Source organism: Larus michahellis, chromosome Z, assembly GCF_964199755.1.
Source record: "Larus michahellis chromosome Z, bLarMic1.1, whole genome shotgun sequence".
Lineage (NCBI taxonomy): Eukaryota > Metazoa > Chordata > Aves > Charadriiformes > Laridae > Larus > Larus michahellis.
Genome location: NC_133930.1, coordinates 37,619,981 through 37,642,656, shown reverse-complemented (window position 1 = coordinate 37,642,656; position 22,676 = coordinate 37,619,981). Strand labels below are relative to the sequence as shown.

The 22,676-nt window shown below is 37.7% G+C and overlaps 1 protein-coding gene across 3 annotated transcripts in view; it reads right to left on the bottom strand.

The window, feature by feature from the left end:
* Nucleotides 1-22,676, bottom strand: part of FOCAD (focadhesin) — a 118,290-nt gene that overhangs the window by 73,168 nt on the left and 22,446 nt on the right. For all 3 annotated transcript variants that reach the window (XM_074569619.1, XM_074569621.1, XM_074569620.1), the window contains 6 exons: nucleotides 22,307-22,408; nucleotides 20,167-20,371; nucleotides 17,656-17,862; nucleotides 17,112-17,199; nucleotides 16,191-16,393; nucleotides 12,494-12,751 (listed from right to left, as the gene is read on the bottom strand). In XM_074569619.1, coding sequence (XP_074425720.1) covers nucleotides 12,494-12,751; nucleotides 16,191-16,393; nucleotides 17,112-17,199; nucleotides 17,656-17,862; nucleotides 20,167-20,371; nucleotides 22,307-22,408 — 1,063 coding nt within the window. The remainder of the gene's footprint in view (nucleotides 1-12,493; nucleotides 12,752-16,190; nucleotides 16,394-17,111; nucleotides 17,200-17,655; nucleotides 17,863-20,166; nucleotides 20,372-22,306; nucleotides 22,409-22,676) is intronic.

The following is a 22,676-nucleotide window of genomic DNA, read 5'->3' as shown; positions in this document are numbered from 1 at the left end:
ATAAATCCCTTTACAAACGAAAATTTGCTCACATTTTTGACTATTTGACTAGTTTCCCTCCCTTCCTCTATTTCCCATGGCTGTTGTCTACCATTTGCAGAGGTAGTCATCACCCCGTCATCTGCCTACACAGAGGACTGGCTTTACTGTAAATATTTCAAAGCAAAATCAATAAAAGTAGCTGACAATTTAAGGTAGTATTCATTTGAGCCGACTTTCACACCCAGAACGACTTTCAATACAAATTTAACAGTGCCTTGCTTTCCCACTTGTTTATTACAATCTGAAAGCATCTCCTTAGCCAGCACCCTCCATCCCCCTTCTTTCAGACCTTCAGAGTGAAGATAAGCTGGGCAGTTTTTCAGCTTTTGCTGTGTACTGGTTTTGTCTGGGATAGAGTTAAGTTTCTTCATGGTAGCTTGAATGGCGTTATGTTTTGGATTTGTTACCAAACAGTGCTGGTAACACAGGGCTGTTTTAGCCACTGCTGAGCAGCATTCACATAGCGTCAAGGCCTTCTCTGTTTCTCACACTGCCCTGCCAGCAACTTGTCTGGGGGTGCACAAGAGGCTGGGAGTGGACGCAGCCAGGAGAGCTGACCCCAGCTGACCAGAGGGATAACCCAGAGACCATATGATGTCGTGCTCAGCAATAACACTGATGGAAAAAGGAGGAAGGGGAGACATTCAGAGTTACGGTGTTTTGTTTTCCCAAGTAACCATTACACATGGTAGAGCCCTGCTTTCCTGGAGATCACTAAACATCTGCCTGCCGATGGGAAGCAGGGAATGAATTCCTTATTTTGCTTTCCTTGTGCACGTGGCTTTGGCTTTCCCAATTAAACTGCCTTTATCTCAACCCATGAATTTTCTCTCTTTCACCCTTCCGATTCTCTCCCCCATGCCCTTGGGGTAGAGTGAGCAAGTGGCTGCGTGGGGCTCAGCTGCTCTCTGGGGTTAAATCAAAACATGTACAAATTAATTTTTTTAAAGTTATTTTCACATAAAAACTGAATGGCAGATGAGCAAAATAGACATAACGTATGAGAGATAAAGATGAGGCAAGATCTGTCAAGCTAAGACTTCGTATGAAGCACAAATATTTCAAAAAGAACATTCAATCCACCAATTATACACATGATGACTAGTTTTCTAAATAAAAGCTGCAGAAGCAAGACTTCTTCCATTAAATAAATTAAAAAATTTTATATACAGAAAATGTAATTTGCAAATGGGTTAAACAAATATCCTGCCTTACACGCATCACAAGACTGTTAAATTTACACAAACAGAAGACTGGAAATCTGGATAGGTGCTTTTATAGGAATCTAGGCTGCAACTGTAGATTTCAAAAGCCAATATGTTATAAAATATATCAATCAATTTTCAGGATTTCATAATTAAGCGGAGATTATTTGTTTATCTAATCATGCATATCTTAGAGCATTGATCAGCACACGAGGTGGTGGTGAGAATAGCTTATCTGAATATGCAAAGCTCTAACTGATAAATTTAGCTTTTCATCTCAAGCATTCCTCTGGCTTTGTTTTTTTGCAGGGTTTTTTGGTTTTGCTTCTTCACTACCAAAAGCTGAATCTATAATAAACACTACCATTACCTTAAAGCTAAGGGTAAAACATATGGACCATATGACAAGAGTCACCCACCAAGATTTGGTTTTACATCGTATTCTCCAGTGTGTTGCCTGGCATGAACATTCCCAACCAGCACTCTTAACCAACACCCTCCCAGGCCAACCTAACAACCCTATCTCAGCAGACCAAAGTAGCCCAAGACAGTTGTAGTCAGAGATAATTTTTATGTATTTCTAAACTACCATTAGCTGCTTAAAGTCACATCAACTTTTCAACAATTCAAGGTAGGTTATGAGATAGATACCATTCCTCCTGCTTAAGTGGCCATAAACATGACTTTCCATGTCCAGAACAATGGTGGTTCTTTGCAAGTTGCTCTGAAGTTACCAGCCTGCTTTTCTCTCTCATCAAAAAGACGAAAATATAACGAGATATAACAGATATAAGATACTTCTGAAAGTAATATACCCCCAAGAAGCAACATACCTCACAGTTCTTAGGTTGTCTCAGATTTTCTCTCATATGACAACAACTAAGAACCTTTTAAACCCCAAACACCTTTCAAACATACCACACGGATCTACCACATGGAATTCAATGGAGTGAGCCCACAAATAACCCACCTCACAGCATCACCCTCGAACGGGGCTTTAATGTAACCTGGGGAAGGGAGTTCCTCAGTAATTCTCTGAACTACCTTTTCTTCTCTGGTCAAAATATATTTTTTTTTTTAAAATTTTTTTTTCCCCTCCCCACCTGGCTTTTTTCTCATCACAGCTCAACTGCTATTTCAGACACACAATTAGGATCTTTCTCCCCCACCCAACTCCCTGGGAGCCTCCCTGAATTTATCCCATCATGTGCCTTAATCAGCAAATGTGCATAGCTTAACTGTCTTGGTCACACTTTCAGGACTATCATCACAATATTTTATGAATTCTGCATCATAAGGAATATTTCTTATTATCACAGTATTCTTTATGGTACAAAAGCAGGTGAGGGAAAGCAAGTAATTCCAAATTCACTAGCACACGGCATAGTTTGATTAATGTCAATTCTGGTCCCAGCCAAAATTCAGTAACAAAATGTCTGCATTAACATTGGAAAAAAAAAAAAAAAAAAAGAAAAACGAAACCTTCACGCAAAACATGAGATTAAATTTGCTGCTTTACTTTTCCTGCCTACTCCCCAACTCTGTAGACTAACCAATGCACAGTGCAGTTGGATTCCCCATTTTAGGCATGCGAAAGGGACAGTAGCACTACATAAGAGAAAATTATGTTCATTAGTACACAGGAAGACAATTAAGATTAACTTCCTGATTAAATTAAATAGAACCCAAAAGAAGACTTGAGTACCAAAGACTCAACATCTTCAAAGCAAGAATCTGTTGTGGTTAGATCAAGCCTTAGGGAAAGGGAAAATTGCACAGAAACCTAATACTACAGGAATAAAATTAAAAAAAAAAAAGTCCCCTTGAAGCCAGGAGACTTGATAGATGGAAGCAGTTTTATTTCTGGGCATCTGTTGTACCTTGAGTGTTAAGGAAAAAAATACATCACCTGATTTATTGTTACCTAAATCTTTGAATGATACGAGGTAAATTGCAGGGCAAAGAGCAAGCAATAGACATTCCATATCTCCAGGGGGGGCAATCATTAACACTAACACAGCAACCTGCAACACCATTTTAAGTCTCAAAATTATTAGGGAGGTCACACGTGCCCCTCCACTGAGATACATATGTTTTCCATACAACTGTTAACATGACGTGTTAACAGGGAAGAAATGTCTTCTAATAATATTATCCAGAAAATTTTGTATGCAGCAGCATGGTTGGAAGACTCTTAACTCTAAGGGTAACAGAGTTTTGTTAATTCTTTCAACCATACGCATCCCTGATAAATGCTGTGATTTGTTTACCCTGTGCTGGACAAAAAGGATACTTAAGGCATCAGTATAGATGTCAGGTAAGTCATTACAGTGCTCAAACTCGTTACCTAAGTTCCTTCCCTCTGATCTCTCCTCATAGTGCCTCTTCCTTTTGCCAGAGGCAGGGTCTTACGCTACTCCATTACGTTTTAAGGTATTTCTTTATTCAGTAAGCTACTTCCTGCATTTTTCACAGTTGTAGCTACACTGGACTAGGCATATGGCAATCAGATTGAATGACATTCAAAATAAGTTATATTCATAATCCTTAGTTATAAAAGCTTTCAGACCTTTTAAAGTCAGTCTGCTTAGGCCTAGCCTTCATCAGCTGTGATGAGTAGTTCATTCCAAGTCCTGCGTTTACATTTATTTTCTGGTTATGAAGTTTATTTAACGCTAAACAGGTATTAAGTTCTACAGTGACTTTTTCAAGTACATCTAGTAAACAGCTGCTAAATTCGATTTACAAAATTCTCAGGAGAGTAACCACATGCCATTATAAGGCCAGTTACATATTTCCTTAAGGGAATTGTCCTTTAAAGCGTACTTGTTTTGAACTGTGTATTCAAAGGATAAGATTAGTGCAAACAAAAAAATAAGGTAGTGTTCCACTACAGCAAAGCTCCTCCTCTCTCCATCTCTGTCACGCAATGCATAAAAAAAATACTAGGAACTGATTTCAATATTAAATTTATTCTAAATCTTCATCAAGGGCTTAGCAGCTCCAAAAAGCTGGTATGACAATTCATTAGCTCCCAGTAGATAGGAAGCAACTCTGGAGAGGCATGCTGCCTGGCAACACTGCCTTCTGCATCTCCCACACTGTAGGAGGATGCGGCGGTTCGGTCAAGTCTGCCATGAGCACCCAGAAGAAGCGTTTCAAGAGCACGTTTGGTCTGTTTTCTTTAAATTAATTTGCATCTCAAAAATAATACTGAGGTATGTCAATAACTCTCCTTTTTAAAGTAAGATTAAACATGCAAGACAAAGTGTTTTTATTTAATAAATAGTTCTCACTGTCAGCAATTTAGTGCTCTGAATTCCCTTTTCTCATCGACAGGACAGATACTCTTCTTCAGAAGCACAAGCTAAGGGACAATAGCAGGTGAGGAAGATAATTCTCCTGTTCTGTTCCTTCACATTTCCTGACATTTTACTGAAAAGAAATTGTCCTCTTGCAGCCCTTGCATCAGAACAAAGAATAAGAGACAGACAGAAAACAGAAAGCCAAGTAAAGTCATGCTCAAAAGGAAGAATGTATTTCAAAAAAATATATAATCCAAATACATATTAAGATATGCTGTCCCCATTTTAAATTCTAAACATATGATATCACTTCACATTATTCCCACCACACTTCTTTTGCTTGCATGCCTATCCTGGAGGGTTCTTCTGGGTAAATTTTAACACTACGAGATTATTCCAGGCCCCCCACAAAAAACCAACCAAAAGGCAGGAAATAAATGTCGCTGCAAAGTTCCAAGTTTTATTTCTGGGAAATGTTGGGCTGAGTTTTGGGAGAGAGATAGCATCAATCTAGTTCTCCAATAGGCAGTGAAATGAGCAGGCTTTCAAAAGCATTCATTGCCCTGGCATTTCTTGCTCCACTGAGCAAGACAGTACTGAACAATTCACACAAACGAAGGAACCAGTTTTTCAGATAAGTGCACAAAGGAAGATAAGTTTCTGTTTACAAAAGCTATAAAATAAACTGCTTTCAAAAATCAGAAGCACTTTTTAGAGAACATAATCTAGGTTTTCAAAAGTTATATGCACTCCAGCAGAATCCTACCCAATGGGCTTCAACCATGAAGAATCTGTCCACAAGATCTGTCCAATATTATTGTTTCCCCACAGCTACTCTCTAAAGTTCACATAATCAGACATAAAACAATATCATCACGCATCACATGAGCAAGACAAATACAGTTCAACATAGCCTTAAACGTGTTTTCTACCCAAATTAGAAAAAAAAAAAAAGGAAGTAAAATACATTTTTAATGCACTCCCAGCCCCCAAAGAACACAAAATAACGCATCTTCAGTTGTATTTCCCAGAAGGGTGTCATTTACCACTAAAATATTTCATTCCGGCAGTTGAAAGACCATAAAACAATGGATGTCCTCTAGAGCCTCATAAACCTCTAATAATGGTAATAGATCTTGCGCTACTATTCACCAGCGACCTCTCAGTCAGACAATTTAATTTCTTCTCCTTGCAGCACAGCTGGTTTCACACAGAGTGTAATAACATTTTTTGCACAAGAAAATTCATCCGATTAGAAGGACTGTATTAAGTCGTTCATAAACAGCATGTGTCAGTGCAGCCTCTGCGGTGATTTGATTTAAGGCAGCCTTAAAGCCCATGTACTACTCTTCATTTGTCAGCGTTTTAAAAAGATTTCTGGACTTTCTTCCGTAGTGTTTCAGACCATTACTCCAAAACACCACACCTAAAAAGAGATCTAACATAATCACTAATCTTGCACCATAAAAAGGCTTTTACTCAGTGGGGAAGGAGGAGGCACATACACAGAAGTTTTCTGTAGGCTCTCTTCATGGAAAGGGTAAGAAGAAACAAAAATAAAGCATAACGAGAACAATGTCTGCAAAATCAATTGTAAGAATTATTTTTAAACCTAGCAAGGGTTTCTTTAAATGCTCCATTAATTTACTGCAGAGACAAGAGATTCCTTGTAAAAACAACATTTAGTGTGGAAAAGGGAGAACCTGTTTGTGAACTCCCCTTGTGAAGTTGTAATAAACACGGAAGCAATGGGGATAGCATTCTTGATGCACATTCTTTCTTTCTGACCTTGTTTTGTTTTGAAGCACCATTCTTCAACTCAGATTTTACATGGCAATCACCCATAGCTTTTCAATATCCACAGCTACAACCACTAATCATCTAAACCACAAAATAACAGACTTTCAGTAGCAGCAGAATTACTGATTATCCTGATCGTTTAAAAGAAAAAAAATAAACAAAAACAAAACAGAAAAGAAAAAAAGCACCACACAATTCTTTCTATGCTATAACCTTCACCATGACATCTCAGCACTTCCATATATTCTGCTGTAGTACAGGTAGCCCACAGTTTGGCTGCAAAATTTACACTTTGTCATTTTGCTCTGTGGACATTTTATTTCCTTTTGCAAGGCTAAGCTCTGAGCTCTGCAAGTTTACTTTGATTTCAACATGAAACAAAGACATGGAATTCAGAATGTACCTGTATTTACTTGGTTAGACCTTCTTCCCATTACAAACACCTGGGTTTAAAGTAGGTGTTCAAGTGCTGCTAACACCAAAGGAACAGATTCAGGTTAATATAGGTGAATGTTTAAAAATAAGCTTAGGATTAACAGCCATTTTTTGTTCTCTTGTTTCCATACGAACATCTGACTTTCTTCTCTTCTTCAGAAGAGCCCCAATGAAACTGGATTCAAAATGTTTAACAAGTGTGTTGTGATGAGCTTTCCACTTTCTTAACTTGAAAGACGTTCTGATCACTGTGGTGCCACTTACTTTACTCATCTTTTACAAAGCACCTTTTATTTATGTGGAACTGAATAAAACACAGAATCAAAGTAATTTGAAGTGTAACTTTGCCATCAATATGTTAGTGGTTGCTGCCATCACACTGCCCATTGAGTTTACTAAAGTAATTGGTAATTTCCCCAATCCATGAGCTTCAATGCTTTCTCCCTCTGTATTAAGTACTTCAACTGCAAGAGAAAGACCAGACAAGGAATTCTTCCTGCTTTAGAGAGAGCATTGCACCTACAAGAAACAATGTGAGAATCTTTCGGTGCAGTGCTTTGCCACACTGTAATAATCTCTGAGGACTCATTAAGCAGACTCAGAACTGAACTAACTTGTCAGAGTCAAGACAAATGCCAGGTGATCCCAAGTTCAACTGAGCCAGACAGTAAGTCCCAGTTTTAAAGCATTAAGATCTTTTGGAATAAAAATGAAATTTAAAGGAGAGCAATGTATTAGATATTGCCAACTGGAGAATATTCAGGTGTCTCTGGTTGCACTTAAAAGGACTGAGAATGGAAACATCACCCCAATTAAGCACAGTATTTTTCTCACACCAAATTTCCAAATATTACCCAGGAGAATGACTGCTGTATTGCTAATTATACTGATTGCTTTATGTGGCACTACTAAAAAGATACCAGAATACTTATTTTGCAGAAAATATTTTGAAGCCCATAGTCATTTAAAAGACTAAAAGTTCACCATTTGCAGTCCCTGTTAGTGAACAAAATGCAAGCCAGTTAGATGGTACCAACAAATTACGGTTTGAGTTCTGCATTTTAAACAACAGTTTCTAATTCACATGGCCTTCTGCTGATCATTAGGGAAACAGAAAATATGATGCAGTTTCTTATTGCATTTGGACACAAGCCATTTTTCCCAATGCCAGGAAGGACTTTTTCCACCATCCTGAAGGGCTTCTTAATTCTGAAGTAGTCAGACCACCATAGTGAGCTGAAGAGGCTGAGTCCGTCTTATTTGGTGAACAAAAGCTTTGGCTTAAAATAAGCAGAACAAAGTAGGTAAACCCACTCACGCTGTGCTAAACATCAACAACTTTGGGTTAAATTCCTTCCCTGTATCTGCCTAAAGCTTCTGTAACTCTGCTGACTTGCATTTAAACTAGTCTCTAAAACTGCTCATTTAAAGTCAGTGAGCCATTCCAGATTACTCCAGTAAAATTCAGAAGATAATCATTCCCTACAGAGTTCAGGCTATTCTGCTCAGGTGCCATATTACTACAATTACTTCATATTTTTCAGCAAGTTACTGCTTTTTTGAATAACTATCAAATTGCATTTTGAACAACTGTATCAAACAGTTAATAAACAAAGCATTATGCCTTTCCTCTTTCTGTAATATGCCACTGATTCATCATACAGCTTAAAGACCTATTCGCAGCAAACCAAGCTAGAGACAAGTCTACAGGTAAAACCAGGAAACCCACAATAAGAAGCCTTTTTGGTTTGTTGTTTTTTTTTGTTGTTGTTCCCCCCCCCCCACACACACACTCTTAGCTAGTCACAAGAAGAAAACTGCCTTACTTGGAGCAGTTTGGATCAGAACTGAAGAAAAGTTTGCCAGGATAGTACAGATGTATGTATATCATAGGCGTCACAACATGTAGCCATAACTTACCTACGTTTTCCCTAGAAAGTAATTACTTCATTTACAAAGCCTGGGGCCTATATCCCCAATTACAGACTATTTAGTGGACCTGTCAAACTACTCGTAGTTGGGGTGTACTACTCATACTAGTTTTTAAATGCTGACTTACAAAGACAGATTTTCAAAAACTAAGTTCAAGAGATGCACAGGTGGTTCTACATCAGTTCAGCTTTGCTCTTACACACAAGTGAAATTCATTTTGCTTACTCCTGGCCCTGTGAACACAATTAGGTGCTTCCCACCTAAAGTCAGAAAATGAAGTTTTAATAATTACCTTGCCAAAAAAAAAATCTAGGTTAACAAAGCATCTATAAGCTATTTAAGCTTTGCGTCTTCCCTCAAAAACCTGTCTCTTCCAGTTACTAGAGAAATTACATCTGGAAGACTGATGTCTGACTACTGGCTTAGGATCACATTATCATGGTCGGATCACAATTTTCATTACTTTTAATTTTTACATTCTTCCCCTTGTCATTGATTAGCCCCACATTTTTCCTCTCAACATGACTTCTAAATGGCATGTAAGAAATAAATAGTGTTATTTTCCAGCAATAGCATCTTATTCCTAACGTGCCTGCTTATTAAAGGATTGCGCTTTGTTTCCTGGAGATAAGACACTGCGATTGCTTACTTTTATACTATATTTCCAACTTGTACTGAAATAATATGGTTGATGTTTTGTGCACCTGAAGCTTCGTACCTAGCACAAAAAGTAAACTTTTTAGTATGGGCTAAAATAGCATACGGTAAGGCCACTTTATACTACAGTTAGTAAAAAAGTCTTAACTGGAGATGTACTTCATACAAGGCCCCTCTAATCCATTATAGCGCATATAACCCAAACCCTCAGACCTCTGAAGATGATAAACACATGAATAAAACACTTAACAGAAACCTTAGCATTGTTAGTAACACAGAAAACTCTTTTCTAGCTGTGAACTGGATGACCAAGGTAAACTTATATCCTGAGTTCAGAAAACTAACCTGCACTTTCAGAACCAATATTAAAATCTGTGGTTTCCCTTACCTTTCAACAAAGAAAATGTGGTGTGGGGTTTTTTTTTTGTTTCTTTTTTTTTTTTTAATATTGTAACTTAAAAAGCATGAAGACACTTGTTAAGAAAGGCTTAAAAAGTGTGCAAGGCTTCCACTTCTTTCAAAACAGTTAAGTAGCAACTAAAAGAAGTCTACACCATGCTCGTTCCAAAAATACTAGAGCATGCCGTCGTACCTGGTGATCAGCAGCAATACTACCACCATTTGATAAATAGCTCTCCTACCATAGGTTGTTTAGAGTTTCACCGTGTCAGGAAAAGTACACCTAGGAACTCTTAGTGCAATATATTTATTTCTCCCTGCCACAGTTGACCAGTGCCTTTGTGATCCCGTACTGCTCACTATAAGGTTTTAAACAACACACAGCATTGGCATTTTAAGTCTAACAGAATACAAGAAGCAGGTGACAAATTAAAAGGAAGCCAAACATTGCATGAAGCTACAAAAGCAGCTTCAAGTGCACTCTTGTCACAGCTGTCTGACAAAGAATCTTTTGCTCTGAGAAGAGTACTGTGAGGTTTTGACTCACTCACGTGTTTTGTTATGCTTTTTTTCTGCTTCTTAATTCTCTCTGGTTTTGTGTTATTTAACTATCCTTTAGAAGAGGTACAAAGCTATAACAGAATAAAAGAATTTTATGTCTGTAGTTTAAAAGCAACAATTCATCCATGTGCAAGCAAGTAACAGCCATTCTAAGAAAATAAGAAAGAACCATTAAGCGTACAAAGTAAGAATGGGAAAAGATATCCTGAAAAGAACAAAAAGCACTTCATTTCACACATTTCCACCAGATGCCTCAACATGAGCTGTCAACATGCACTCACAGCCCCCTCTACTCCACTCTGGTGACACTCCACCTGGAGCACTGCATCTAGCTCTGGGGCCCCCAACATAAGAAGGACATGGAACTGTTGGAGCAAGTCCAGAGGAGGGCCACAAAGACAATCTGAGCACTGGAGCATTTCTCCTATGAAGACAGGCGGAGGGAGCTGGGGTTGTTCAGCCTGGAGAAGAAAAGGCTCTGCGGAGACTTATAGTGGCCTTCCAGTACCTGAATGGGGCCTACAGGAAAGATGGAAAGGGACTCTTCATTAGGGAATGTAGCGATAGGACAAGCAGTAACAGTTTTAAACTGAAAGGGGGGAGATTTAGATCAGATATTACGAAGAAATTCTTTGCTCTGAGGGTGGTAAGGCACTGGAACAGGTTGCCCCATCCCTGGAAGTGTTCAAGGCTAGACTGGATGAGGCTTTGAGCAATCTGATCTAGTGGAAATTGTCCCTGCCCATGGCATGGGAGTTGGAACTAGAGGATCTTCAAGGTCCTTTTGAACTCTAACCATTCTACAATTCTATAACTCTCAACAGGTGAAGCTGTCACCTGGTTTAAAAACTTCCCTGGCTTAAGAAGTACCATTATCTCCAAAAGCACTATATAACAGCCCTGGTTTAGCACAGCATTTCAGTATGTGTTCTACAGCAAGCACATCATGGACTGCCGCCCTGGATCACAACAACAGTGCTCACCACCGTGAGTCATCAAGAGTGTATCCCATAAGCTGTATCTTTTTCCAACTCTTGTGCTGCAAAGTACGATAACTCTTTGAGACAGAAAGCAATTTTAAAAAAAAAAAGGAGCAAATAAAGTTTGTCTTTATGGCATATCTGAAATTTGAAGCAGCACTTCTCCCTTCCCTACATTTTTTTTTTTTTTTTTTAACAAATAAGACTGCATTGCCTATTACTGTTTCTGGATATCCCCATGTATCTTTCCAAGTTATGTAGATAAGCATAAGCATAGTGCATAATTCTGACTTGAATTCAGTACTGAAGCAGACAAAGACTATGCATGTATTTTTAAGCGAGAATACAGATATTACAAGGGACTTGGCTATCTTCCAGCAACCACAAAAGGACACAGAGAATACTTTATGAGGTCACCAAAAGCCAGAAATGGTTTAGTAGCCTCTCTTCTATTTCCTCATGTTGTATTTGCATCCTTATCAGATAATATCGATAAGCCAGTCTTTTCTCCTAAGACTAAACAACTAAAAAAATATTCCTAAACAGAGACATAATACATATTTTGCTGTAAATGACACACAAAAGGTGAATTCCAGCCAATTTGGGTTACATGCATGTGCATGCATGTATTTGTGTCTAAGGGTGAGACCACAGGGGGGTTGGCCACCTAGGGGTCAGGGGAGTCCAGACAGCTGGGAGGTTTGTGTGTGTCTCTGCAGAATGGGGGACAGTCTGCACCAGCAACTGCAGTGGACCTGTGTCTTCAGGGGCTTGTATGTCCAGATGCCAGCAACTGGCAAGACAGGGATCCAGGTGCCACCTACTGTGCACACTGACCATCCGTGCTCCATTGCTGGAGGGATCCATACTGTTCATATAGTCCACATCCATACACCCTGCATATATTCCCACTGGTAGACCTCCCTCCTGCTTAGCCAGAAAGTGGAGTAGGATTGGGCCCCTGGTGTTGTTTTGTGTTCTTGCAAGTGCTCTGTGCATCTGCATTACAGTATAAGTAGCACAGGAATGTGGCGTACGCATGTGCACGTACCTACTGGGAATATAGGCGCAGCCTTGCCACTTGTCGAAGTTGGGTTATGAAGCTGTGGCAGCCTTACCTCCCCTCAGGCTGCATAATCCATCCCCATTCCTGTTACAAAAGCTACGAAGTTTTTACCTGAGAACAATCAGCCTTTGCTATTTCCGTGGTAACCTGGAGTACATCACGAAGACTGTCTCCATTTTCTTGGATCAGAAGATAAGCCAGCAGAAGAAAAACATGGGCAGGGACTTGTGTTGTGACAGGTAGCAGAGATTTCACTGAAGATAACCAGTTAGTAACCACAGACTTCTCTTTCATGAGCTCTATGATCTTCCAGGTTGTATACAATGAGCTGTAAGAGCTGGTTATGGGGAAAAGGAGTTTGCAGGACACCTAAGAACAAGTGAGACAACCAAAATTCTCAATCAAACGAAGAAAGTACCATGAAAGCATAAAGAAAAAGCTAACTAATCCAGTTTTGTCATCCAAAACAAATGTCATAAGTGTAATGAATAAATTGCAATACATATCTTTACAATCCTTCATATTAATTCTTGCACCAAGGATGTTTGAATGGGTCGCTAATTCTGTATTGAGGAGTTACGCCTTTATTTGGCATCCCTCATTCCTGTTCCTGCTGTAGTGCTACTTCCTCACTAAAATGAGCACAATAAAACTGGTATACATTAAAAGCTTCCATTCCTGACAATGACAGGTGCATCACTAAAGTGTAATATCACCTATGTTATTTTACAGAAATTCCCTTAACTTTTGATAGTACTTAATAAAACACCACAGTTTAAGTTAAACAAAACATGTAAAGTTGGATTAACTTTTCACTTCACAGAACAAAACGTTCTACAGATGCATTCATGGAAGATAGAATTTAGAAGTGGGAAAGCAGTGAAATACAAATGAGGAATCCTCCTAACTCAGGTTTTTATATATGTAAAAGTATATATATTTTAAAGCTCCTGCAAATTAATGCGTAAATTCAAAGTTTTTCATTAAAACAAGAAAGCTTAATCCATGACAAACCATCTCTTTCCTACCAATTCTTTGTTTCCTTAGAAAAATGCAATGTTTTCAGAAATGTCTTTGCATTATTAAGACAGTGGTTAGCAGGCAGTAATTAGATGAAGAACATTTATATAAAAATCAGGTCAAGAAAGTACTTGAAAAGAGGTCTCCAAGTGAAGATTAAAAATGGAATTCAGACTCCAGCAGGGCAGGGCCCACTCACCTTTAAATTAACAGGGAAAAAGATTTTGAGTGGCAAAACCTGTTCTCCGTAAAACTGCAGAATTTTACTTTAATCACGCTGTTCAACGCAATGTAAATTTATTTTGGCTAATGGAAGGTAGAATGCCCCTGTACTTTAGATGACCTTGTATAAAGAACATTAAAATTATCTCATTCCACTACTTTTGCATTACCATTTACTGTATATGAAAAATTCAGCAATCTATAATGCCATCTCTCTGGCTGGCAAGATCACTTGGAGCCAAAAATCTATTTTGGATACAGTTGTGAAACTGCCATTTATTGATAAAGGTATTTAGACTTTATCCAAGGTCACACAGTGGGCTAAGAAGAGCTTCAGGATCTGTAAGTTGTACTGTTTACTTGCCTGCCCCTACAAGATCATAGGACTTGAAATCAAGATCAGATTATTACAGTCTTTTTCTTTTTCTTTTTTTTTTTTTTAAATGCCTGGAACAAACTGTGAAAATTGTTAGAGCCTGAAATATTATTTTGATATTTCACATTACTTCCCCAAAGGTTTTGCTACACATCTGTACTCACTCCCTTCCCCCTTTATTTCAGCTGCATGAAAACAAGTTATCACCATATTTTTATTTTAATGCAGCACCCCATTCAAGCAGGTTAGGTAGAAAATGTCAGTCTGCCATTACTGAAAGATATATATATATATATATATATATATATATAAAATCCCTCAATGGCAAAGTAGCAGTGCAGGCTAGCCATGTCCTAACAGTTTTCAAAATGTTGGGACTACAGGTAGAACAATTCCCCGTTACAATTCTTGCCAAAAAAAATAAAAGCCACAGAAGAAAATACAACTTTTGGGTCTGGTTAAAAGCAAAAAAGCAACATACCAGGTATGGAACAGCAGCCACATACCCATTGAGGACTACAAGAACTTTGCTAGGACATGCAGAGATGCAGACAACAAGGTTAAGGCTCTGCTAGAACTAGATCTGATCAGATATCGAGAAGAAGAAAGGGTTCTTCAGATACATGAGCAGATAAGCCGCAAGCACAGGGAAGACACAGGCCCATTACTAAACAGGGCGGGGAAATGATTTACTAATAATGCTGAGAATGCAGATGTTCCCAATACCTCCTTTCCTCTGCCTTTATCAATGCAGTTGGACCCCAAACCACAGGATCAAGTAGCTACAACAATGCACGTGTTGAGTAGTGGCGCTCTGCAAGGGCTCAACCCACATAAATCGATGTGCCTGGAGGGAATCCATCCCAGGATGTTAAGAGAAGTGGCTGACATTGTTGCAAGGCCACTATCTATTATCTTTAAAAAGTCATGGAGATCAGGAGGCATCTCTGATAACTGGAAGAGGGCAAATCTCACATCCACCTACAAGAATGGCCCAAAAGAGGACTGAGGAAACTACGGGCCCATTTGCCTTACTTCAGTCCCTGGGAATGTGGTGGAATGAGTCCTCCTAGAAACTATTACAAACCAAACGAAGCAGGTGACTGGGAAAATCCAGCACAGACTTACCAAAGGCCAATCATGCTAGGCTAACCTGACAATCTTCTAAAACAAAATAACATCTTCTGTCAAGCATGTTGCTTACTTGGACTTCAGCAAAGCATTTAACACTGTGTACCACAGCCTTCTCCTGGACAAATTGGCAAGATACAGATTGGACGGGTGGTCTGCAAGATGGACAGGAAATTGTCTCATAGGTGACAATGGGTTTTACTCAAGCTGGCAGCCTGCCACAAGCCAGATCCCCAGGGATCGATACTGGGCCCCACAATGTGAACCGTGAAACATTTGTATTTTGTTAGGACTACAAATATGCTTAACTTCTCAGATTTGTGGAAATGGACAATGAAGTCGGAGAAGAATTCCGGGACAAGGAGACATAACAGAACCCAGAACTGGCATCTTTTTCTGTCGCCAATTTGTCACATCACCACCCCCCCTACACCATGTAACAGGGGCGTAAAGTGGAAAGTGAGCTTAGCTTCCATAGTGCTAAGCACATCTTGACCATGTTACCTGTTATCAGAACAGATGGAACAAACTGGGTGGAAGGCAGCTAAGTGGGACATAAATAAATAAAACCAAGAAAACAACAGCACAGATAAAAAAATCCAGGATAATTAGCTGAAATGTGGTAAGTTACACTTATGTACTCCGTACTCTCTTCAGCCAAAGAAGAAAGAATAGTAGCTAACAGTCACATACAATGGTAAGGAAAAGGATGTAGATGAGTAGAATAAGGAAGTCTGAAAGAGACAAAATAAGTACATGTAACCTTGTTTTCTACTAAGTCCTGTTATTTGATTAATAATGCAGGTGAACCCTTTAATCTATACAGTCTCTAAAAACAAAAAAATCCCATCTCCTAAGTAAACAATATCTAGTATACAAACACACTTCCACTTTACCAGTAGCCTAGTTTTATGGACTATAGATATTTTTGAGTGTTTCCATACAATGTATTACACAAAGAAGCTCACACATGTAGACTCTTTCCCAAGCAGCTAGGCGTAATGCAGCATCCCCTACCTGCCCCAAAAGAAGGAAAAAAAAAAACCTTATAAACGTTACCAATTCCTTTTTATCCTTCATGCTTTCCTTCTGTAATATTTTCAAAAGATTTGTAGCCAGCTGCTGCCTGGTAGTTCCAGAATCATCCTCTGATACGCAGTCCCCAACCGTTGTAGACGATAAGATCTGCAGTACAGGCATCACCAAAGTAAGAGCTGTGGTTGAGATGTTCTGGGTTTCTGAACAGGAAAGGAGCTTGTAGGCTATTTAAGGCAAGGTAGGGAAAAAACAAAGATTAGGTAGGGGAAAAAAGAACTAACATAATTTGTATTTTTAAGCATGAGACGAACATCTCTAGGGAATACTCTGTTCGAGCAAAGTAACAGTCCCAAGAACTGCATACTAGAGTTGTATACTAGAGTACTTGCGCATACTAGAGTTAAAGTGCAGAAGAATTTTTGGTAAAGCTCCAATTCTGTTTGGAGACCCATACATTTTTGTTGTTTATAGAGATGTACCTGATGGCAGCAAAAAATACAGTAATGGAATGTAGCACAGCCCCTCACTTTTACTGGAATAACTCCACTAATCAAAACTGCTAAGCTGAAAGCTCAGTCACACACTGCCATGACTCTAAGGCCTGCTCTCTTAAGATCTGTCAAAAGAAACCATTCAGGATGCGTGAATCTCAGCTGAGAATATCCTGTTACTGACTCAAAAATGAAGAAGATAAGCTCCAAGATACCAGGGAGCTTAGAATATAATAACTTTCAAGAGAAAAGTCTGTGTAGCAGGAAAATTTATCTTTATTGCCATCAGATTAAATGTTACTTCTTAAATTCAGGCACAATCCTGCATATCAAAACGCATTTCACCACTCAATCCAACTTCAGCAGAATGCAGTGCTTATTTTCAGAAACGTGAAGACAGACAGACACAGTCTTAAGCATGTGGATTCCTCTTTCACAAGAAGAGCTTTACCTAGACTCAAGACAGACTTCTGTTGACTTTCTGGTGTTTGCAGCAATAGAAGCGCTAGCCCAATTATACACTGTTCCACTGGAAATATCTACAAGGAAAGAAGAAAGAGGTTCAAGTCGTCTTTGTTTTTCAGCGGGGTTAAACGGTACAAATAGGTAACAACCAAAACTCTGTAAGGAGTTTCTTCATGAATCACAGTGAATGCCCACACAGTGACACAGCACATACAATGAAGATTATGAATAGTGTAAAAATAGTATTTTAACTTAACAACTACAAAATTTTAATTTATTACTTTGTTCAAACCATTGTATCTCAGTTTAAACCAACTCATACTTAAATGTTAACTGATATATACAGAACCAGCTAAGTTTTTTTTTCTTCTGAAGGTCTTCAACCAAGAAAAAAAATTAGAAGCTTTTGAAATAACACTGGTCACTTGCAGATGAATGCCATGTATCAATGTCTCTAAATAATGTCTTAAACATAACATTCTTTAAATTTAATAAAACCATTTTATTTTTTTCCACCCATAAACTCTTACCTCTTTTAAGACCTCAAAGTTGTCCTCTATTAAGGAGATCAAAGATGAGCATTCTCCTGTTACATTTAAACACACTTCACAGAAGCAAACCAGTTGCAGACAAAACTGGGATAATTGAGCTTTCCAAAACACAGGGTAGCGCAGCAGGCTGAGGAATAGTTCTTGCAGAAAAAACAATGCTTCTGTAACTTGCAGTAAGTCTTTAAGCTGTAGAGAGGTAGTTAAAAAACAAAGCAAAACCAAAACAGATTCTGGTTTAGTTCCCCTTCCCTATCTACGCAGATTTCCTCAAGTTTAGAATTAGTTCTATTAGCTCTGCAATGTTTCCATTGCAAATATTACTAAGACTTTGAAGGAACATATTTATAAACTAAACCCAAAAATATCTTACACAACTTCCCTGAAAAAATTACAGATGAATTGCTGTTTAATGTTTTGAAGGAAAATTAGAAACATGTGAAAAAGATTTCTTAGTAACTGATGACAAAAATTCCTTTTCCCTCAAAAGCAATAACAAATTAATGCAGCTCTCGGGATTCTCTCAGCCACATAAAACAAATAGCATGGAGACTGCATACAACAGGTAAATACTCTTGTAACAGAAACATTCTGCTCTAGGATATTTCTTCTGTAATGTAACCAAGATTTTAAGATATGTCTCAAAATAGAAAGGCAGTGGTGTTATCTTCTCCTAGAGCACCATGTAATCTACCTACTACAAAAACGAAAAGATGAAATGTGATACCAAAAAGCAGTATCTCCACACTTGGAAGCCAAGTAAAGATGTTTTGAGGAGCAGGTTGCCTCAAAATCCTAATGAGTTAGGTGAAAGCATTTCTGCTCTTGAAAATTTGAGTTCCAGACAAATCCAGATGTTCCAATCCAACTCTGGAGCCAGCATTAAGGATAACATCCCAATTTTTAGTCCATTGGAACAAATGCTATGAATAAGCTGCTTAAATCAGAAGCCTCACGTCCACTGAATTTTTCAGCAGAAAAGTCTTTAGGTGATGAGCTGTACTTTTGACAGCTTGGTTGATATTGTAAGACAAAATGACTAAGAAGCATTTTGGCATTTATACAATACAGACAATTAAACAAGGCTAAGCTTAAAGGAAGGATAAGAAGAACCTGAAGTTAAGGGAAAAGAAGGAGAAGCAACGACAGATTATGAAACAGCCCATTAAACAGGCTTCTTGAATGAAGTATTTCCCTTTCCGCTATGAAAGTTGTTTCTCAGGCAAAATAAAAACATTCAAGTATTGAGTTTAAAAAAAATGCAACAGATTTCTAATATATAAAAAAAGCGCCAACAAGCACAGAGGAAAGAAAGATTAGTAACTAATTTTATAAATCTTTTTCAGTGCCATTTTTATGGCTAAACATTACCAAATCAGAAGCTTGGTAATACATTCAGAACACAATGTTATATTGAAGTTTGGGTAGAATCAAGACAAAATCAGAAATGTCCTCATGGCTAGAAAAAGTCAGCAGGTACCTGTCATTGCAAAGAGCAGACCTGAACAAAGATAAATGTGTATAATACAAGTTATTTGTCCAAACACTGTGAAAAGTAGCTACCAGCAGAAAGTAAGCTTTAGTAGTAAAATTTCTCAGGAGGAGGATGCTACCAAATATCCTCATATCAAGCCTATTTAGCTTTACATTATCGATACTATCAAACCCTCCCTCTATGACAATAATACCATAACACCTGATGTCGGACGGAATATATTTGCAGCTGAAGATGTTGCTCTAGTATTAAGGAGGAAGGAAAAGGCACATAGGTACAAAACGCTTAACTAATGTCACAGGAAAGCATGAGGCAAAGCAGAGCTATTAACCTTAACCAACACTCCAGACCCCTAACCAAAGGGGACAGAAAGATTAAATCCCTAGCTCCTAGCACGTATCACTGTGCAACTTCAAAATACATTCAAAAACTTTAGCATACTTCAGAGGGATTGAGTTTTGTCTTCAGATCCACTAATCCCTCTGTTACAAAAAGAGAGAAAGGAATACCTAGGACTACTTAAATCATGCTTCTCATATAGTTTGTTTCTTTATAATATTATCCATATTAAGTTAAGAATTGCCTGGTTTTGGCAAATATCTTACCATTTAACAACATCATCTCTCTCTCATGGGCATCTCTACAAGTTTACTGTTTGTTTACTGAGGCAAATAATTACAGTAGACGTGTGTTTCAATTTACACTTTACCATGTGTATCAGATTTGAACAATTAAAAAGTTTTACTTTCTACCAGAAAGAGCCAGTTTATTAGATTATTTATATATTTTATTATATAGTTTATATATATATTATATATATTTTTTTATATATATATATATATATAAAATTATATAGTTTATTAGTACTACCAATCAATCAGGTTTATGGGAAGTAGAAGAGAATGGTGTATTTGCACACTTAAAAGGCAATAATAATAATACTATCATTGCTTTAATAGCATTTATTTGTAAAAGGTAGGGTCAGGCAACAACTCTACCTGAAGGTGTGGAATCAAATCACACAGAAATTGAAGAATCTGGCATTCCAGCACGGAGGGTGCTTCTTTGTGCTTTGGAGCACGAGGCTGAAGTAAGATCTTAAGTAAACTCATTCGCAGTTCAGCATATTCCCGTAACTGAGATGGTTCGCAATACAGGTATCTTAGAAATGGAGCCATTATGCCAACACATGAACTCTGTGACCTGCAGTTCAAGAAATAAGTTTGAGAAGACTGTTTTGTACTGAAAATTTAATAAACGACAAGGGAAACACAAGCAACGTGACACTCCCTGCAAACATTTACAGAAGACAATTAACAAATCTCACAAAAAACCCCTTTGATTTATCAGCATGAAGTACTGCCATGAGACCTTATATAGAAACCATACAAGGAAGTGCAGTTGTGAAAAGACTCAATATTTAAGTATGAATACTATTCAATATGTACTTGCAGATTATGATACTCTTCATTTTACACTTTTTTTTTCTTATCAGTTCAAGACAGTGACCTTCCTTCCTGAATGTCATGAGAGAATAGTGTGCCATACTGAAGTAGCATTTGGACAAGACTATTCAGAAATATCTTTTTAAAACACATAAAACCTCATTTCAATTAGAAAGAGCCGACCATTCCTTGCCAGTTTTTGCCCAACAGTTTTAAACAATTACATGAAACAGGCACTGCTTTAATCAAGATGGCTTCCCAGTAAAAAATTTATCACAGAACAATTCTTTTTGCTTGACCACGTTAGGAATACTAGCTGTTCTTGACAATACCAAAACAATCAAATAAAATTAATAACAAATACATTAATAAATATACAGGGAATCAAAATTAAAAGTCAGTTTTAAACAAGACTCAGCGCTAGAGCAGAGCTTTCCAAAGAACTCAGTAATAGATTTGTATCAATATAGGTGGCTCAAGTTGACATCGCGCTTCAGGACACGGTTTAGTGGTGGACTAGGTTAATGGTTGGACTCGATCTTCTTAAGGATCTCTTCCAAACTAAATGATTCTATATTCTCAGTCTAGAACTTCATTCCACAGAAACCTTTGCAGAAAAAGCAGCAAAGGAAGTTTAAGATATTTTCCTTTTCAGCAAGAACAACTCCTGTTTTAATTCAAAACAAGCAACCAGAAAAAAAATCCACAGTTCATTCCATCATTCAGACATTTGACAGGATTCTTCACAAGTCACAGACTTAGCAGTTGAGTGGAAGAACAAGTCTGCAAATAGTATTTTTAAAATAGCCTGAACAATTAAATTGAACAAAACACACTTTTGCTTGGAAGTCTTACTGTCAATCATGTAGTCTAGGCCCAGTAGAAATTTAAGAGATTTAATAAACTTCTTTGTTTATTCAGAGCAACATAATACAGAAATCAATTTCACTGCACTGTTACAGTGTCTTCTACTGCGGGTGTCTTCCAGAAGACAGAGGCAAAGAGATACTTTTTATCTGAAAAGCATACACATAGGTTTAAAATCACCGAAAAGATTTGGCTTTAAGGCTGCTTCAGCATTTGGTATGTTACACTGAAGCTTTATTGGACAAGTTCCTTGGAGGCATGCACAAAGAAATGTTGCAATTGTTGGTAGCCTGGATATTTTTTCATTGTTAAAGATATCTTATAATAAGACCGTGCCACTGATTTTTCTATTTTTTTTAAATCAAGATGCATACATAATTTTTAAAGGCTTCATCTTGTGCTGTGAGATATAACTGTCTGTGCTTTCCCTTATCATCCCAGAATTTTGTGTAGATGAGTTATACCTGCATACTAGTCATCTTTTTTGACTAAGCAATCAAAATCTTGACAAAGCAAATAATCAAAATTGCTTACTTTCAAAAAAATTTTCCAAATTTCAATTTTGCACCAATTTGTCCACATCTGTAAAAATTATATCAACATAAATGAGTTAAAAAAAACTATAAAAAAATACTTTTGATTGATCATTCTACTATTTTATTAATACTCTACTTTTAACCTTCAAATGGTGTCATTAAATTTTATAATAATCTTTTTCAAAAGACGGGCTTCTCACTGTTCATTGAAGCTGCCTTAAAGAAAAAAGTTGCACTGATAACAATACAATTATCTACATTTGCTATTTTTTAATTATTCCTTCATTTACCTCTCTGGACACTGATGGAAAAATGTTGTTATCTGCTGCAGTAAAACTGGCCAGCAATCAGGTCTGTTTTCAAGGACAGTGATTAATGGATGAGGATTGCTCCTGAAACACAAAGAAATTACATTTGGATCTATAATGCAGAAAGCGTGTGTGCAAAATAACTATCTTCAAAATAAAAACAGATGTAGAAATAGACCCCACGGTATTACCAACTCCCTTTACCAGCTTTGCCAAGACTGCTACACTGTCAAAAGAACACATTTTATAGGAACTTCAGGAAACAAGATTAAAACAAAATCTCCATTTGAAAAGTATTGGTCTGATTTTTCTTTTCCTTTTTTTTTTTTTAATAAGCATCTAAGGACCACTG